At 43.0% G+C, this 12,277-nt stretch overlaps 1 protein-coding gene across 5 annotated transcripts in view; it reads left to right on the top strand.

Annotated features, from left to right (window-relative positions):
- The window catches only part of CUL1 (cullin 1), a 77,477-nt gene that overhangs the window by 16,818 nt on the left and 48,382 nt on the right, over window positions 1-12,277 (top strand). For all 5 annotated transcript variants that reach the window (XM_074315217.1, XM_019739403.2, XM_019739402.2 and 2 more), the window contains exon 2: window positions 5,576-5,875. In XM_074315217.1, coding sequence (XP_074171318.1) covers window positions 5,736-5,875 — 140 coding nt within the window. In that variant the 5' untranslated portion in view covers window positions 5,576-5,735. The remainder of the gene's footprint in view (window positions 1-5,575; window positions 5,876-12,277) is intronic.

Below are 12,277 nucleotides of genomic sequence, written 5' to 3'. Positions count from 1 at the left end.
ATCCTGCAATTTATTTGTGAATTCTGCTGTTGGATATGTGGGTTGTTTCCAGGTTTGGGGGTTTTATTGTTCTCATAAATATAGTGCGGCGAATGCATGGGCTTGCATGTTTCCTGTGCACTTACAGAGGTTTCTCCAGATCTAAATCGTCTGGTTTGCTGTACACTTCATGTTGTGCCACACGGCAGGTGAGGGCCAGAGCGTTATGCGTGCTTTTAACAAGTCTTAGAAAAGAAGTAATTGCTTTATTTCTTATTTTCTTTTTTTTTTTAGTGATTGCTTTATTAATACCCAGGGTCATTTAAATTTTAAGCAGATTTAAAATGTTACCAAATTAGAAAAGCTAAATATAGTCTTGTTTTTTTAACAGTGAATTTTAACCATTTTCGTTAGTTCTAATATAGACTTTATTTTTAGAAGATCCTGTAACGTTTTAAATTGTTTTGTCTTTCTACATTTTTCAAAAGCAATCAACATAACTGAAGCAACTAAGCCCTTTTAGAAAAACACTGTTTCTCGCATTCCTGTCACAGCTCTGACCGGTGATCTTCACATTGGCTTCTGCAGCAGCATCTGTGTGTGTTTGGCCCCAACTGATAGAAACGGGGCAAATAGCAGGGCTGCATTAATAGGCCAAAGTGGTATCGGGGGCTCTTGAGTATTTGAAGTGAACGTGAGGGAAGCATAGTTCTCTCATTACTCTAAAGTGTGTGGATTCTCCCCCCCCACCCCCCAGCGTAGAAATGTAGTTATGTTCATTAAAGTCTTAATGAATTTATATTTAGGAGTTGTCAGGAGAATAATACATGAGGAGAATGCACAGAGCTGATGGGGAGACACTGGCCCTCTGGGGGCCACAGCCCAACCTTGTGAAGCGGAGGCCGTCCCCCTTCCATTCTGATTTCTACCCTTAAAACCACAGTGAAACTTGCCGTGCTGAGGTCACCAGTGACTTACGTAAAACTAAAGCCAGAAGCTACACTTCAGAAATCATGATGGTGATGAAAAGAATAGCTAGCATTTAGAAAGCATCTGTCGCTTCATTTAATCCTGACCCCTAGAGAGATTAAGCGATATACCTAAGCTCATAGGAGAAGTAAATGGTATTGACCATTACGCCGTCCAGCCAGCCATGGCCTTTCCTTCCCTTAGCCTCCAGGAGGGGGTTCCTCAGTGTTTTGGGCTGTAACTTTGCACATGCGAACTCTCTGGGTTCCCCATCATCTAGTCAGTTTCTAAGTGTCCCTCAGGACTGGGTTTGGGCCCTTCTCTTTCTGTGATTTCCCTGGTTCAAGACTCCAGTAGTGCCTGTCAGAGACGAGCTTCCATAGCACAACACAGCCTCCTGGGATGATGAGAAGCCCCCAGATACACCATGTGCGGGAGTGAACGCCTCCCCGCAATCTGTTCCTCCATTTCTCTTACAGCTCCAGGCAGGTATTTGTCAGACACATTCAGGTCAGCAAGAGAAGTCCTCAGACTGCTGCTTGTTGCAGTATTGTTGACAACTGTTAAAAAGGAAACACCTAGAAGCTCTTTAGCAGGGGACTAGTTTGATGAACAACAGAATATTACATAGCTCCCCCAAAACAGTGAGGTGTATTTCATTAAGTGTGAAGCGAGGTATATCTCGCCATTCCACGAAAAAGGCTGCAGAACAGTGTGTGGTTGAGCCCAAGAGTTAGGAATCAGTCGGGGCCAGCACAGCTGTATCTTTTCCTTTTTTAAACTATATTCCTTGAAACAGTTTTGAAAATCAGTCCTGAGTTGTGTTCAGAATACAATGCTCTATAGCCAAGTAGCTTGAGAGAGAGACGCTTTATACTGTTTTTCTGATGGAAATTCCTAAGACATGTTCACTTATTAAGGCCTCTGAAGTCTTGCAGCAAACAAAACAAAATAAAGTATTTAACTTCACGAAAGCTGGCATTTCCCAAACTCCCTTCATGTTCTGTTCAGTGGATGTTCCAATTAGTGTTTAGTGGAAGACTCTTACAAGTGTCCTTTCATTACCAAGGAAACTCTAAATTACTAATATGAAAGAGGACATATTTTTTAGGATTCTTGGAAGTTAGTTCACACTTCTCAGTGAAGGAATCTTACGCACCATTAATCTTGAGAAATAGGCTGTTTCATTAGTGCAGAGTTTAAATTGTTAGAAAGCTTGTTTAATATCGATTATGTCGGCGTTCATATCCCTTTGGTACAAGTCTTTTCTATGAGACAAGTCCTGAAACATGAACCCTTCTCCATCAGACCTGCTTATTTTCACTCTCGTGTTCCATCCCATTACCTTATTCTCGTAGGGAGAGATGAAAGTGAACTTAGAAGCATGTGTGTTGTCATGCAGGCTTCGGGAGCCAGTGGCTGGTAGGAGAAGCTCCAGCTCGCTCTGCCACGGTTCCTGTCCTCCGTTGGCTGTATTTTGTGCCTTGGTTCCTCTGTTTCCAAATCCGCAGCTTCTGTGTGCGAAAACTTCAGTGTTACCGGTGGATATGCGTGAGCACAGGTGTAAACCCTGTAACACCAAGGGTGTCTATACCAGAGTACGTTTGCCTAATGCCCTAAGTCTAATAGATATTTTTAATTTTGGTTTTTGTTTTTTGGACCTCCTGAGTTTTTTGGCTACGTGATGTGATTTATTGGGAAAATATCTTTACCCCTTACCTCTCTGACTTCATGAATTCTGCTTAAGGTTATTGACAGTTTTGGATGGCCTAGTTATGAGATGGAATGTAATAGTTTGTAACGTGGAATATTTCTGCAAATTCAACTTTGACCGATAAGCCAGTCTTTTATGGGCCCCTATATTATATTTTATTACTCCAAGCAGTTTTACAATCAGTTTAATTAATCAAACACTTGAGTAATGCATAAGCAGATGACACACACACACCCCACCCACCGCACCCTCAGGGTCGAAAACTCCATTCATTACCAGAGCATCCAGTGTCTGGGCCTCTGGTAGATACACAGGTGCCCCACCCAGATGCCCTTTTGGGGAAGGACGCGGCTCCCAGCATGGGACCTCCCGCTGTCACCTCCTGGGGCCCCCAGCTGCAGAGAGCCGCCTGCGCACCCTCTCTCAGTGGCTGAGTGGGAGCAGAGGCCTAGCCTTGCAGCCCCGGTGCCACGAGCTGCAGAGGGCCAGTGCCGGTGGGTAGAGGTGCCGCACAGTTCACGTCCTCCTTAGCCCAGTCCTGCTTCCCCCCTCCCCGTCACAGGCGGCAGAAGCGTCTTACACCACACTGTGTCCCAGCATCTGCTCCAGAGCCCAGCCTGAGACCAGCAGGTCAGCTGCTGCTGTCAGCATGTGACCTCACCGCCATGTGCTTGCTTTTAACGTTTCCCTTAGACTTAGTTTTAGATTTCTTTTCTGTAATAGTAGTGATAAATCTTTAAGTATATGAAAGTGAGGCTCTCTAGGCAGTATTAAAAATGTAAAAAATAGGGTTATCCGCTTTAAATTTCTCAGCTAAGTAGATCAGGACATGTGAATTTTTGAGACCCTCAGATTAATTAACTATGTAAGAATTTTGGGCACTCAGTGGGACAGCTAGGAAAGAAATGGGTAGTTTGAAAGTATGGAAGTCTAGTTTCGACCACCTGAAACAGTGGTCCAGGTAGGAAACACTGTTGATTACTACTGGTCGAGAAAGTGGAGACGAGTGGGTTTGAGATGACCTTGAACGGTGAACTCCAGCACTTGAACACGAAAGATGAGGGATGCAGCATTAGGATATTCCCAGGTTTCTGGTTTGTGGATATTTAGTAGAGTAGAGTTGCCACTCTACTAAGATGGGCAGCGCTGGTGGACAGAGGAGTTTGGGGACATGTCCTGAGTTTAGTTGTTGACCTGCTGGGCCTGAGACATCAGGAGAAGATGTGATCGAGGCACTTGGATATGTATGTAGACAGGCCCCGGAGTTCAGAGAAGAAATCTTGGGCTGGAGAATTTAAGTGATAATTTCCCCTTGGGGGGAAATTAACTAAGTGACAGCGAAAGGAGGGCAGGTTTAAACAGGCGGTGCTGCCCGTCCAAACCCCGATAACCATCCAGTGGGGTGTGGGCATCTTCTTCCCAAGATGAAAGGAGAGTCAGATTGAAATTGTATTTAGGAAACATTTGCATGCTGGTTGCTGAGTTGTTAGTTTCTGTAAAACGTGGTGGAATTCTTGTTAGACATTTTCATATTCCACATTTGAACCTACCACCTACCTACTTGAATGTATGTCATAAAACGTAGGTTGGTGCAAAGGTAATGGTGGTTTTTGCGAGTATTTTTAACCTTTTCAACCACTATTACTTTTCACCAACCTGATACTTTCAGGATCAGGAATGGTGGTGTGGCCTCATAAAATACTGCGTCTCATAGATGAGATGATAAATATTGGAGATGGTTTTGGTTTCAGTAGTTCAGACTTAGTCCAAAGGCGTGACCTGCTGTGTCTTCGTTGACAGACAGCTGTAATGCCGTTGAGGATACAGGAGGCACTGAATTCCTTGCTGGGATGACTCAGACTTACGCTGACAGGCTTTGGCGACCCATTCTTACTGTTCCAGATGCCATTTACCTCCCAACGTTTATGTTACGGCACCATCACACTTCAGTGTTTCTTAATTCTGCACTAGGGATACATGTTTAAAAACCTCCTCATTTTGATGTGATGTACGTAGACGATCCTTAAAGTAAGTCTGTAATACTGCTTGTGGAGAAGCACTGCCTTAATATAGTATTACACAGCTCAGGTCCTTTATGAACTCCACATCGGAAGCATCATAAATTGTATTTTGCAGTAGCTTCATACACTTAGAAATACTAGCTATTACCTTTTCTTAAGCATTTACTATGTGTTAAATATTTTCTATACATTATATTACTTAAACTTCACAACAACTATTTAGGAAGTGATTTGCCCCCATTTTGCAGACCAGGAAATCAAGGCTTAGTCTGGAAGTGAGAAGTGACTTCCCCAAGACCACGTACTAGTAGACGTGGAGCTCAGCTTCAAACCCAGGTCTCTGAATTCCAAGTACATTTAAAGTTTTGCTAATTCTTGCCAAGCTCCTTTCTCAAAAGGGAGTGAGTTACCTTTAGCCTCAACAACATTTGCATTTTGCCAAGTGCTAAGTGAAAAAGTATTAAAATTCACAGATAACTAATGAGATTGAATGGTTTTTCCTATTTATTAGCTATTTGTGTTTTTCTTTCTGAGAATTTCCTTTGTCTTTTTTTCCTCTGAGTTTGTCTTTTTAATTGCTACGCAGATGAAGTAAGAGTTGACGTTCTGATCCTTTTAGAAGACGAAGGCCGCGCGCTAGTTGTGCTTGTGCAAGGTTTACTCAGCTTTTCTCGCGAGCACTAATAGTCCTAAGGATTTTGAACTAAGTGTCCAAGTAAGCATATTTCTATGCACAGATCATACACGTTTCCACGCAGAGAAGTGATCTGGGTCACAGCGGTGCCTGCTGACACCGCCAGAGTGTTTCTATCAGTGTGTGGTGGCAGGTAGCCTGTTACCCACCCTGGGGCGCTGGGAAAGAATTGACTGATTTCCTTTATTTCTTCTTCAGGTTTGCCTGCAACGAGATTTTATTCTCTACAATTAAAGGACATCCTTCTGAGCTGCTGTGAATCAACTTGGAATGATACTGTACGTTTTCATCTAATGGAGAATTAGCTGTACCTTGAGTAAGGATCGCTGCACTGGACGACCTCAGAGTGTTGCTCACAATGTCATCAAACAGGAGTCAGAATCCCCATGGGCTGAAGCAGATTGGCCTCGACCAGATCTGGGACGACCTCAGAGCTGGGATCCAGCAGGTGTACACCCGCCAGAGCATGGCCAAGTCCAGATACATGGAACTCTACACGTATCCTCCTGCTTGAGCCGAGGGTCACGGGCTGCAAGTGTGATGATTTACTAGTAGGGTCTGTGAATTGTTACAAATTTTACTTCATGTTTTCTCTTTGCAGTTCATCCTGCGATAGAATCACGAGTTCATTTTTAACTTTAAAAATGAACTCATTTACTCTTGGGAAGCTTTTTGAACAGCGGTGAAATTGGCTGGTCGGGCGTCTAAAGCAGTGCTGTTAGTCCAGCAGCCGCGGGCCATGTGTGTGGCTGTCTGCGTTTGAAATCATTACAATGAAGTAATGAAACATTTAGTTCCTAAGTCGCAGTAGCCCTACTTCAGGTCCTCAGTAGGTTAACAGGCTGCCTCTGTTGCTCCAGAACGTTCTGCGGGGCAACGCTGGTTACATTTTTTGTGGTTGCCTTCGTGCTGTGCGGGCAGAGTAGAGTAGCTGCATCAGGAGTGGTCTGGCCCACGGAGCTGAAAGTATTTTCTCGCTGGGGAGAAGTTTGCTGACCTCCATCTAAAGGGTTACCACATAGAGCCAAAGTCTTCCTTTATGGCCCTGGTTGCGAAAAGTGTATAAAAAAGTGTTTCTCTCATTTATTATGTGGTGTGAGTGAGGGACAGTCCCGTGTGCCCCGGAGGCCATGAGGCTGTGCACGTTGGGGCTCCTGTCTCTGTACGTGTAGACTTGGAGACACACCTGTGACTTGCAATGTCTTGTGTCCTTTCACGTAGAAGAATTCGACGTTTAAGCCAACTCACTAGAGAGCCCATCGCCGCTGACTTGCAGGTTCTGGGGCTTTGAAGCTGCTAATTCAATGGATATTTAAGTGTAAATCTTTAATAGTGTAAATCTTTAATACGTTGTCAGACGTGGTTATGTGATATTCCAGTGTGCCCTCAACTATGCTAATATTTTAGAGCCTTAAAAAATGGATTAACATTCATTTAAAATATATGAAACTGTTTCTTTCTAAATTTTTTATTGTAGCTGTGCATACATACTCATGTATATGCACTTATACTGTAGAATACTTAAAAAAAACAGCTTTATTGAGTATAATTTGCATACAATAAAATGCAGCCTTTTTAAGAGTGCACAGCACATCAGGTTTCGATATATTCAAAGTTGTGCAACCATAACCACTATCTTAGAAAATTTTTATTGCCCCCCAAAAGAAAACTCGTACCCATTAGCAGTCACTCTCCGTTCTCTCCTTCCCCGGTCTCTGGCCACCACGGATCCACTTTCTGTCCCTATGAATTTGCCTGTTTTCACATTTTACATAAATGGAACCCCATAGTGTGTGGCCTTTTGTGACTGGCTTTTTTACTTAGAATAATGTTTTCAGGTTTCATCCTTGCTGTAGCGTGTGTCAGTACGTCATTCCTTTTGATGGCTGAATTGTGTGGCTATGGAGCATTTTGTTTATCCTTTCACTCCTGGGTACCTGGGTTGTTTCCACTTCGGAGCTGTTAGGAATAATGTGGCTGACGACTATTGGGTATGAGTTTTTCTGTGGACATGTGTTTTCAGTTCTCTCAGGTATATATGTAGGAGAGGAGTTGCTGGGTCCTGTGACACGTAGAACACTTTCAAGCAGGATACAATCATTGTAAATGACAGGATATTAGTGCACTCAAGAGGGTTGTGGCTTGCTAGATAATGACAATTTTTTTAAATTCTTGTAAGTTAATAGAGCTGAAGACGGTGAGTGCACTGATGAGACAAGGCCCTTGGCTGTATTTCTGGTTTGCGAAACAACAGAGGCACCCCAATGAGGAGACTTAAGGAAATGTAGTTACTGATGTGGCTCTGGGGAATTCCTTAATATGTAATTTTTTACTAAATCAGATTGGTCTTTTGCCCAATAGGATGTTTTGCTCTTAGAATTCTAAGAAAGTAGCCACTTGGCTTGAAACAGTTACTGAATTCTTTTCTTCTACAAATAATTATAATTTGTACTTGTTCTGATACCTGCAATTTTAATTATTTTAGGAATGCTATTCTTAAGTCAAGTGTTATTCTTTTCCTCCTAACTTGGTCTGAGACGATAACAATTTCATACATTTATTGAGAGTGGAAAATCTGACTTTAATTCTTGAGATATTATTTATGAACTCATCGCTAGTTTGAGTCCTGTGTGTCAGCCGTTGTGCTGGAACATGTGCATTTATTTAGGGATCTGTCGCCCAGGAGACTTGGTGGTGGCAGCCCTCCTGTTGGTGTCAGAAACCTGGTCGTGGAAAGCTCAAGTAGCTTGCCTAGTTGTCATAGCAACCACTGATGAATGCTGATGCCGGAACCAAAACTCAGTAGTCTGAATCTAGAAACTGCCCTTACCACTATATGACCTTTGGGTTTTGTATTTAAGTGAATCGCATGTATTAAAGTGTTTTGTGTGTTTTCCTTATGAAATTCAAAGAGTGTTTTAATCAACTCTTAATATATTAAGCCCTAGGATACAAATGAAACAGTAGAATGTCTACTTGTATTTATTAATTTAATTATTGAAAATCATAAAATTACACTCCCCCCCTCACCTGCATTTTCCTTCTTTTTTTAATTTTCTCAGACAGTGACAGAACTGGGGGTCCTAGGAGGCCTATAGCTCCAAAGCCTATGATCCTTATTTTTAATTAAAGTTTATTGGGGTGGCTGATCTTTTTATTTTACCTGCATTTTCAGTGTCAGTGTTATTGTCATAAGTAGAAGAGCTTTGAATCCTCTGACACACCTTTCTAGAAGCCCATCTTTACTTCCATTGAAGTCATTTAAGATGTGGTAGTTTTTGAAACTGTGTTGCCATTACTGCAGTTTTATCCAGCCTCAGTTTGCGTAACAATTTTTTAAAAAGTTTTGTCCTAGGGCCGTGCTGTGCCATTCAACCCCCCATGGAACCACCCACCTGTGTCGCCCTTTAAAGTCGCCTCCTCCAGGCTGGTTTACAGCGACACCTGCCACTTGGGATTGTGAAGTTGTGTTTCAGGTGAGGAGGAGCTTTGGGTCCTGGGAAGAAGGGGCAGACTGCATGTCACCGTTCCGATGTCACTCTTCAAAGTCGGACCTGCCTTACCAGGAGTGGGTGAAGAAACTGAGAAAGGGAGGGGAAGGAATATGGGTTGAGAGCAACAGGAGGCACCCTTTTCTTCCCATAAATCCAGCGAGTGGTTCCCAGCTAGGCTTTTACCCTTTGTTTATCCTGGATGCACATGTGACGTGTTCTAGAGGAAGTAACTTACTTCTGGATGTAAAACAAATATTCTTAGAGCCCTTAGGAACCTAATAAGAAGGCGGGTTATTATCCCGCATAAACATTTTTCTTGATTTTTCAACTAAAATGGCAAAGGAAAGAGAAGGGAATTTGGGGAAAGAATAAAAGGTCCCAGAGCATCTGCAGTCAGAAAGATCTAGTTCAGTTAACTTTGTTTCCAGCCACTTAACAAAGGCTTCATTTTTCTTCTAAAGTTTTAGCCTTAAGTCCTGGCTTTTCACTGTGTGCCTATCTGTTCAGCCCTTCTGTTCAGTTCCGATTTTCTGTGATGTCTCACATACGTATATGTAGTTACAATGCAACGACTATTTTTCTTTTCCAGTAAAATACAGGAGCACATTCTATGCAGGTGGGTAAATAATAGTAGGTTTCCTTTGTTTGGACTTGAAATAGGTAATGAAGTTTGTTATCAGTTTCTCGACACTTCTGTTTCCAGTGTCCTGCTGGGCTCAGGACAGGCGTGGGTCCTGACTAGTGGAGCAGACATTGCAGCACAGTGTAAGGGTCGCTTGGCACAGCCGGGAGAGCGGCCGGTCTGACCGAGTACAGAACCCAGGCCCTCTGGTTGGGGTTTCCCTTTGCGAGTCCCCAGATCTGCCTGACCCTCGCTTCCAGGTCAGAGTTCTTCTTTTCTTGCGGGCGTGATACATCTCAAATCATAATCCTAGCTCCTCTTGGAGTCACTCTGCTCTTCTCTGTTGAAGTCTTTCTCTTTTTTCTGTTTCCTGCATAAGTTCTCATAAACTTTGCAGTTTCTGTTTCCCCCCCCCCCCCGTAGTCTGTGGGCTGAATCGGTTTATTCTGTTTTCTTAGCCTGTTTTTTCAAAATCATCTTTTCACCATGCAGTACCTAAAGATGACATTCATGCTTCCGAGTCCTGTGGCTTCCCCCTCAGAAAGTTACAGTGTCAGTATATGCAGAATTCATACCTAACCTCCATCCCGGTGATCTGTGACACAGTTCACGGGCGCTGGCGATGGGGGCTCGTTCGCCCAGGGTCACTCTGCCGAGCCCTGGGCAGCCTGCAGCCTGTGCCTGGCTGGGATGGCATGCCAGGACTTGCTGGTCCTGCGGCCGCTCTGCCCCTGCCAGCTGTGCAGTCCTGTCACGGCTGCTGCTGTCACTCTTCTCAGGCCCGCGTGCTTTGCCCCTTACTGGCTCTTCATAGGAGCTGTGAGCGCAAGTGGGGAGTAATCCAGGCAGCGGCCTTTCTGCTCGGCTCGCCTGCTGCAAAACCCTCTTTCCTTATATTCTAAAAAGTCAACATCTCAGAAAACTGGATCAAATGGAAAGAGGAACAAATTGTTTTCACGATAGATTAATGGTGATCCATTTGGAAATAACCATCTATATCTAGCCCAGTGACTGTCTTTGGATATTGTTTTATCCTGTGCTTTTTATTCAGGAGTCTTACATCAATACGATTTTGCTCACCTAAAGGGTGTGGCTTACATCAAATAAACCTAAACATATCTAAGCATTTTTATATTTTTTCCAAATGTAAGCTACCATTCTCATCTATGTATTTATTTATCTGTCCTGTTAGAATAAAGCTCTAAAGGACGTAAGTGGTTCATGGAAAGAAGAAATGCAAATGGTCAGTCATAATATGGGGAAATGTTCAACCTCATAATTACTAAGGAAATGAAGAATTAAAAAAATTTTTTTAACGTATCAGGTTGAAGAGTTTTAAAGAAACGTCTGTAGCCTGTGTTGTTGGCAGGAGCGGCGGGAGGTGGAGCTCTGGCTGTGCGGTGGGAGTGCTCGTTTGCTGTGGTCCTTCTGGGGAAAAACTTAGAAACAGAAAGGCATAAAAATGTACTTTCGTCCAGTAGTTTGAAACATAAAGGCGTAAAAATATACTTTGGTCTAGTAGTTTTTGTTTTTTTAACTTTTAACTCTATCCCAAGGAAGTGGTTGTGTTGAAACTGTATGAGCAAGGCTGTTCAGGATACTTTAATAATAGGAAAAGTGGAAAACCTCCGTCTTCAGCACTAAGCATGTGGTATTTGATGGCCATAAACAGCCTTTCAGAGTATATTGAATATTCATGGACATGTAATAATGTTTGCAATAAGAGGAAAAGCAGGACATAAAGTGGCATCTGTGCTGTGACTCCCCCTCCCCCCAGCGCACCCTGTACTTTTGAAAGAATGTGTGTGTCACCATATGGAAAGTGGCTATTCGTAGGTATTGGGTTTGTGGATGACTTTTTAAAAAACAATCTTCTGTGCTTTCTAGATTTGGGTATAGAACATCCATTTTAAAAGACAGTTCATTTGTTTTTATTAGTTTTCCTTATGCAAATATAAGTTCTCTGTACTTTTCACTGCTGACCTGGTACTGTCAAAATAGTTAAAATAGGATTGAGAAATTGTATCTGCCTTCCAGAGAGAACCCACAGAAGTTAACAATAATTTTGCAGAGTTGCCTCTAGATGTGATTTTTTTGTTTTTATTAGTATAAACATGGTACGTCCAGCATTTTTCCTTCTAAATTTGATTCATGGTGTATGAATGTATATACTTGGTGCACTTGGAACATTCTCAGACAAATTTCATAGTTAATCACAATTGGTTGCCAGCAGTCTTTGCCTTTGAAATATGCTGTTGGATGTGGATTTGTTGGCTTTGTATGGGATGTTGCCTTTCAGAATCCTGTAACCATAGCCTCGAGAGAACCCAGTTCTTTTGTAACTTGACAGACAGACTGTAAAGACCGGTGGGTGAGCCCGTGGCTCTTGCCAGTTTGTGCAGGTCGGCCTGTGGGGACATGTGAAGATAGGAGGTGGTTCTAGTCTCACTGCTCGTGCCAAGTCTTTCCAGCTGAGTCTCATACAAGGTAATTGTTTAAATGTCCACCGTGCGTTCTAGTTGGGTAAAAAGTGGTAGTAGGAAATGGTTCTGTTCTGTTTAATTGAATTGACTTTCCTATTAGAAAATGAAAATGGTTTGAGTTTTGGTAGTTTCTGAAAGTTGCAAATCGATTCCCAGATGTGTGTGCTTTAGATTCAGAGCACGGTGCCGTGGGGCAGGCACATTGGAGACCCCTGCATCGCCCTACAGCCGTCGCGGGACCACTTGTGTCACACCTGGCTGTGTGGCCATTCCCACATCAGGTAGTGAGCTGCTGTCTTCA

The sequence above is a fragment of the Rhinolophus sinicus genome, linkage group LG11 (genome assembly GCF_036562045.2).
Source record: "Rhinolophus sinicus isolate RSC01 linkage group LG11, ASM3656204v1, whole genome shotgun sequence".
NCBI classification, from domain to species: domain Eukaryota; kingdom Metazoa; phylum Chordata; class Mammalia; order Chiroptera; family Rhinolophidae; genus Rhinolophus; species Rhinolophus sinicus.
The sequence above is the reverse complement of the archived record's forward strand: the minus strand, read 5'-3'. Positions and strand labels throughout refer to the sequence as shown.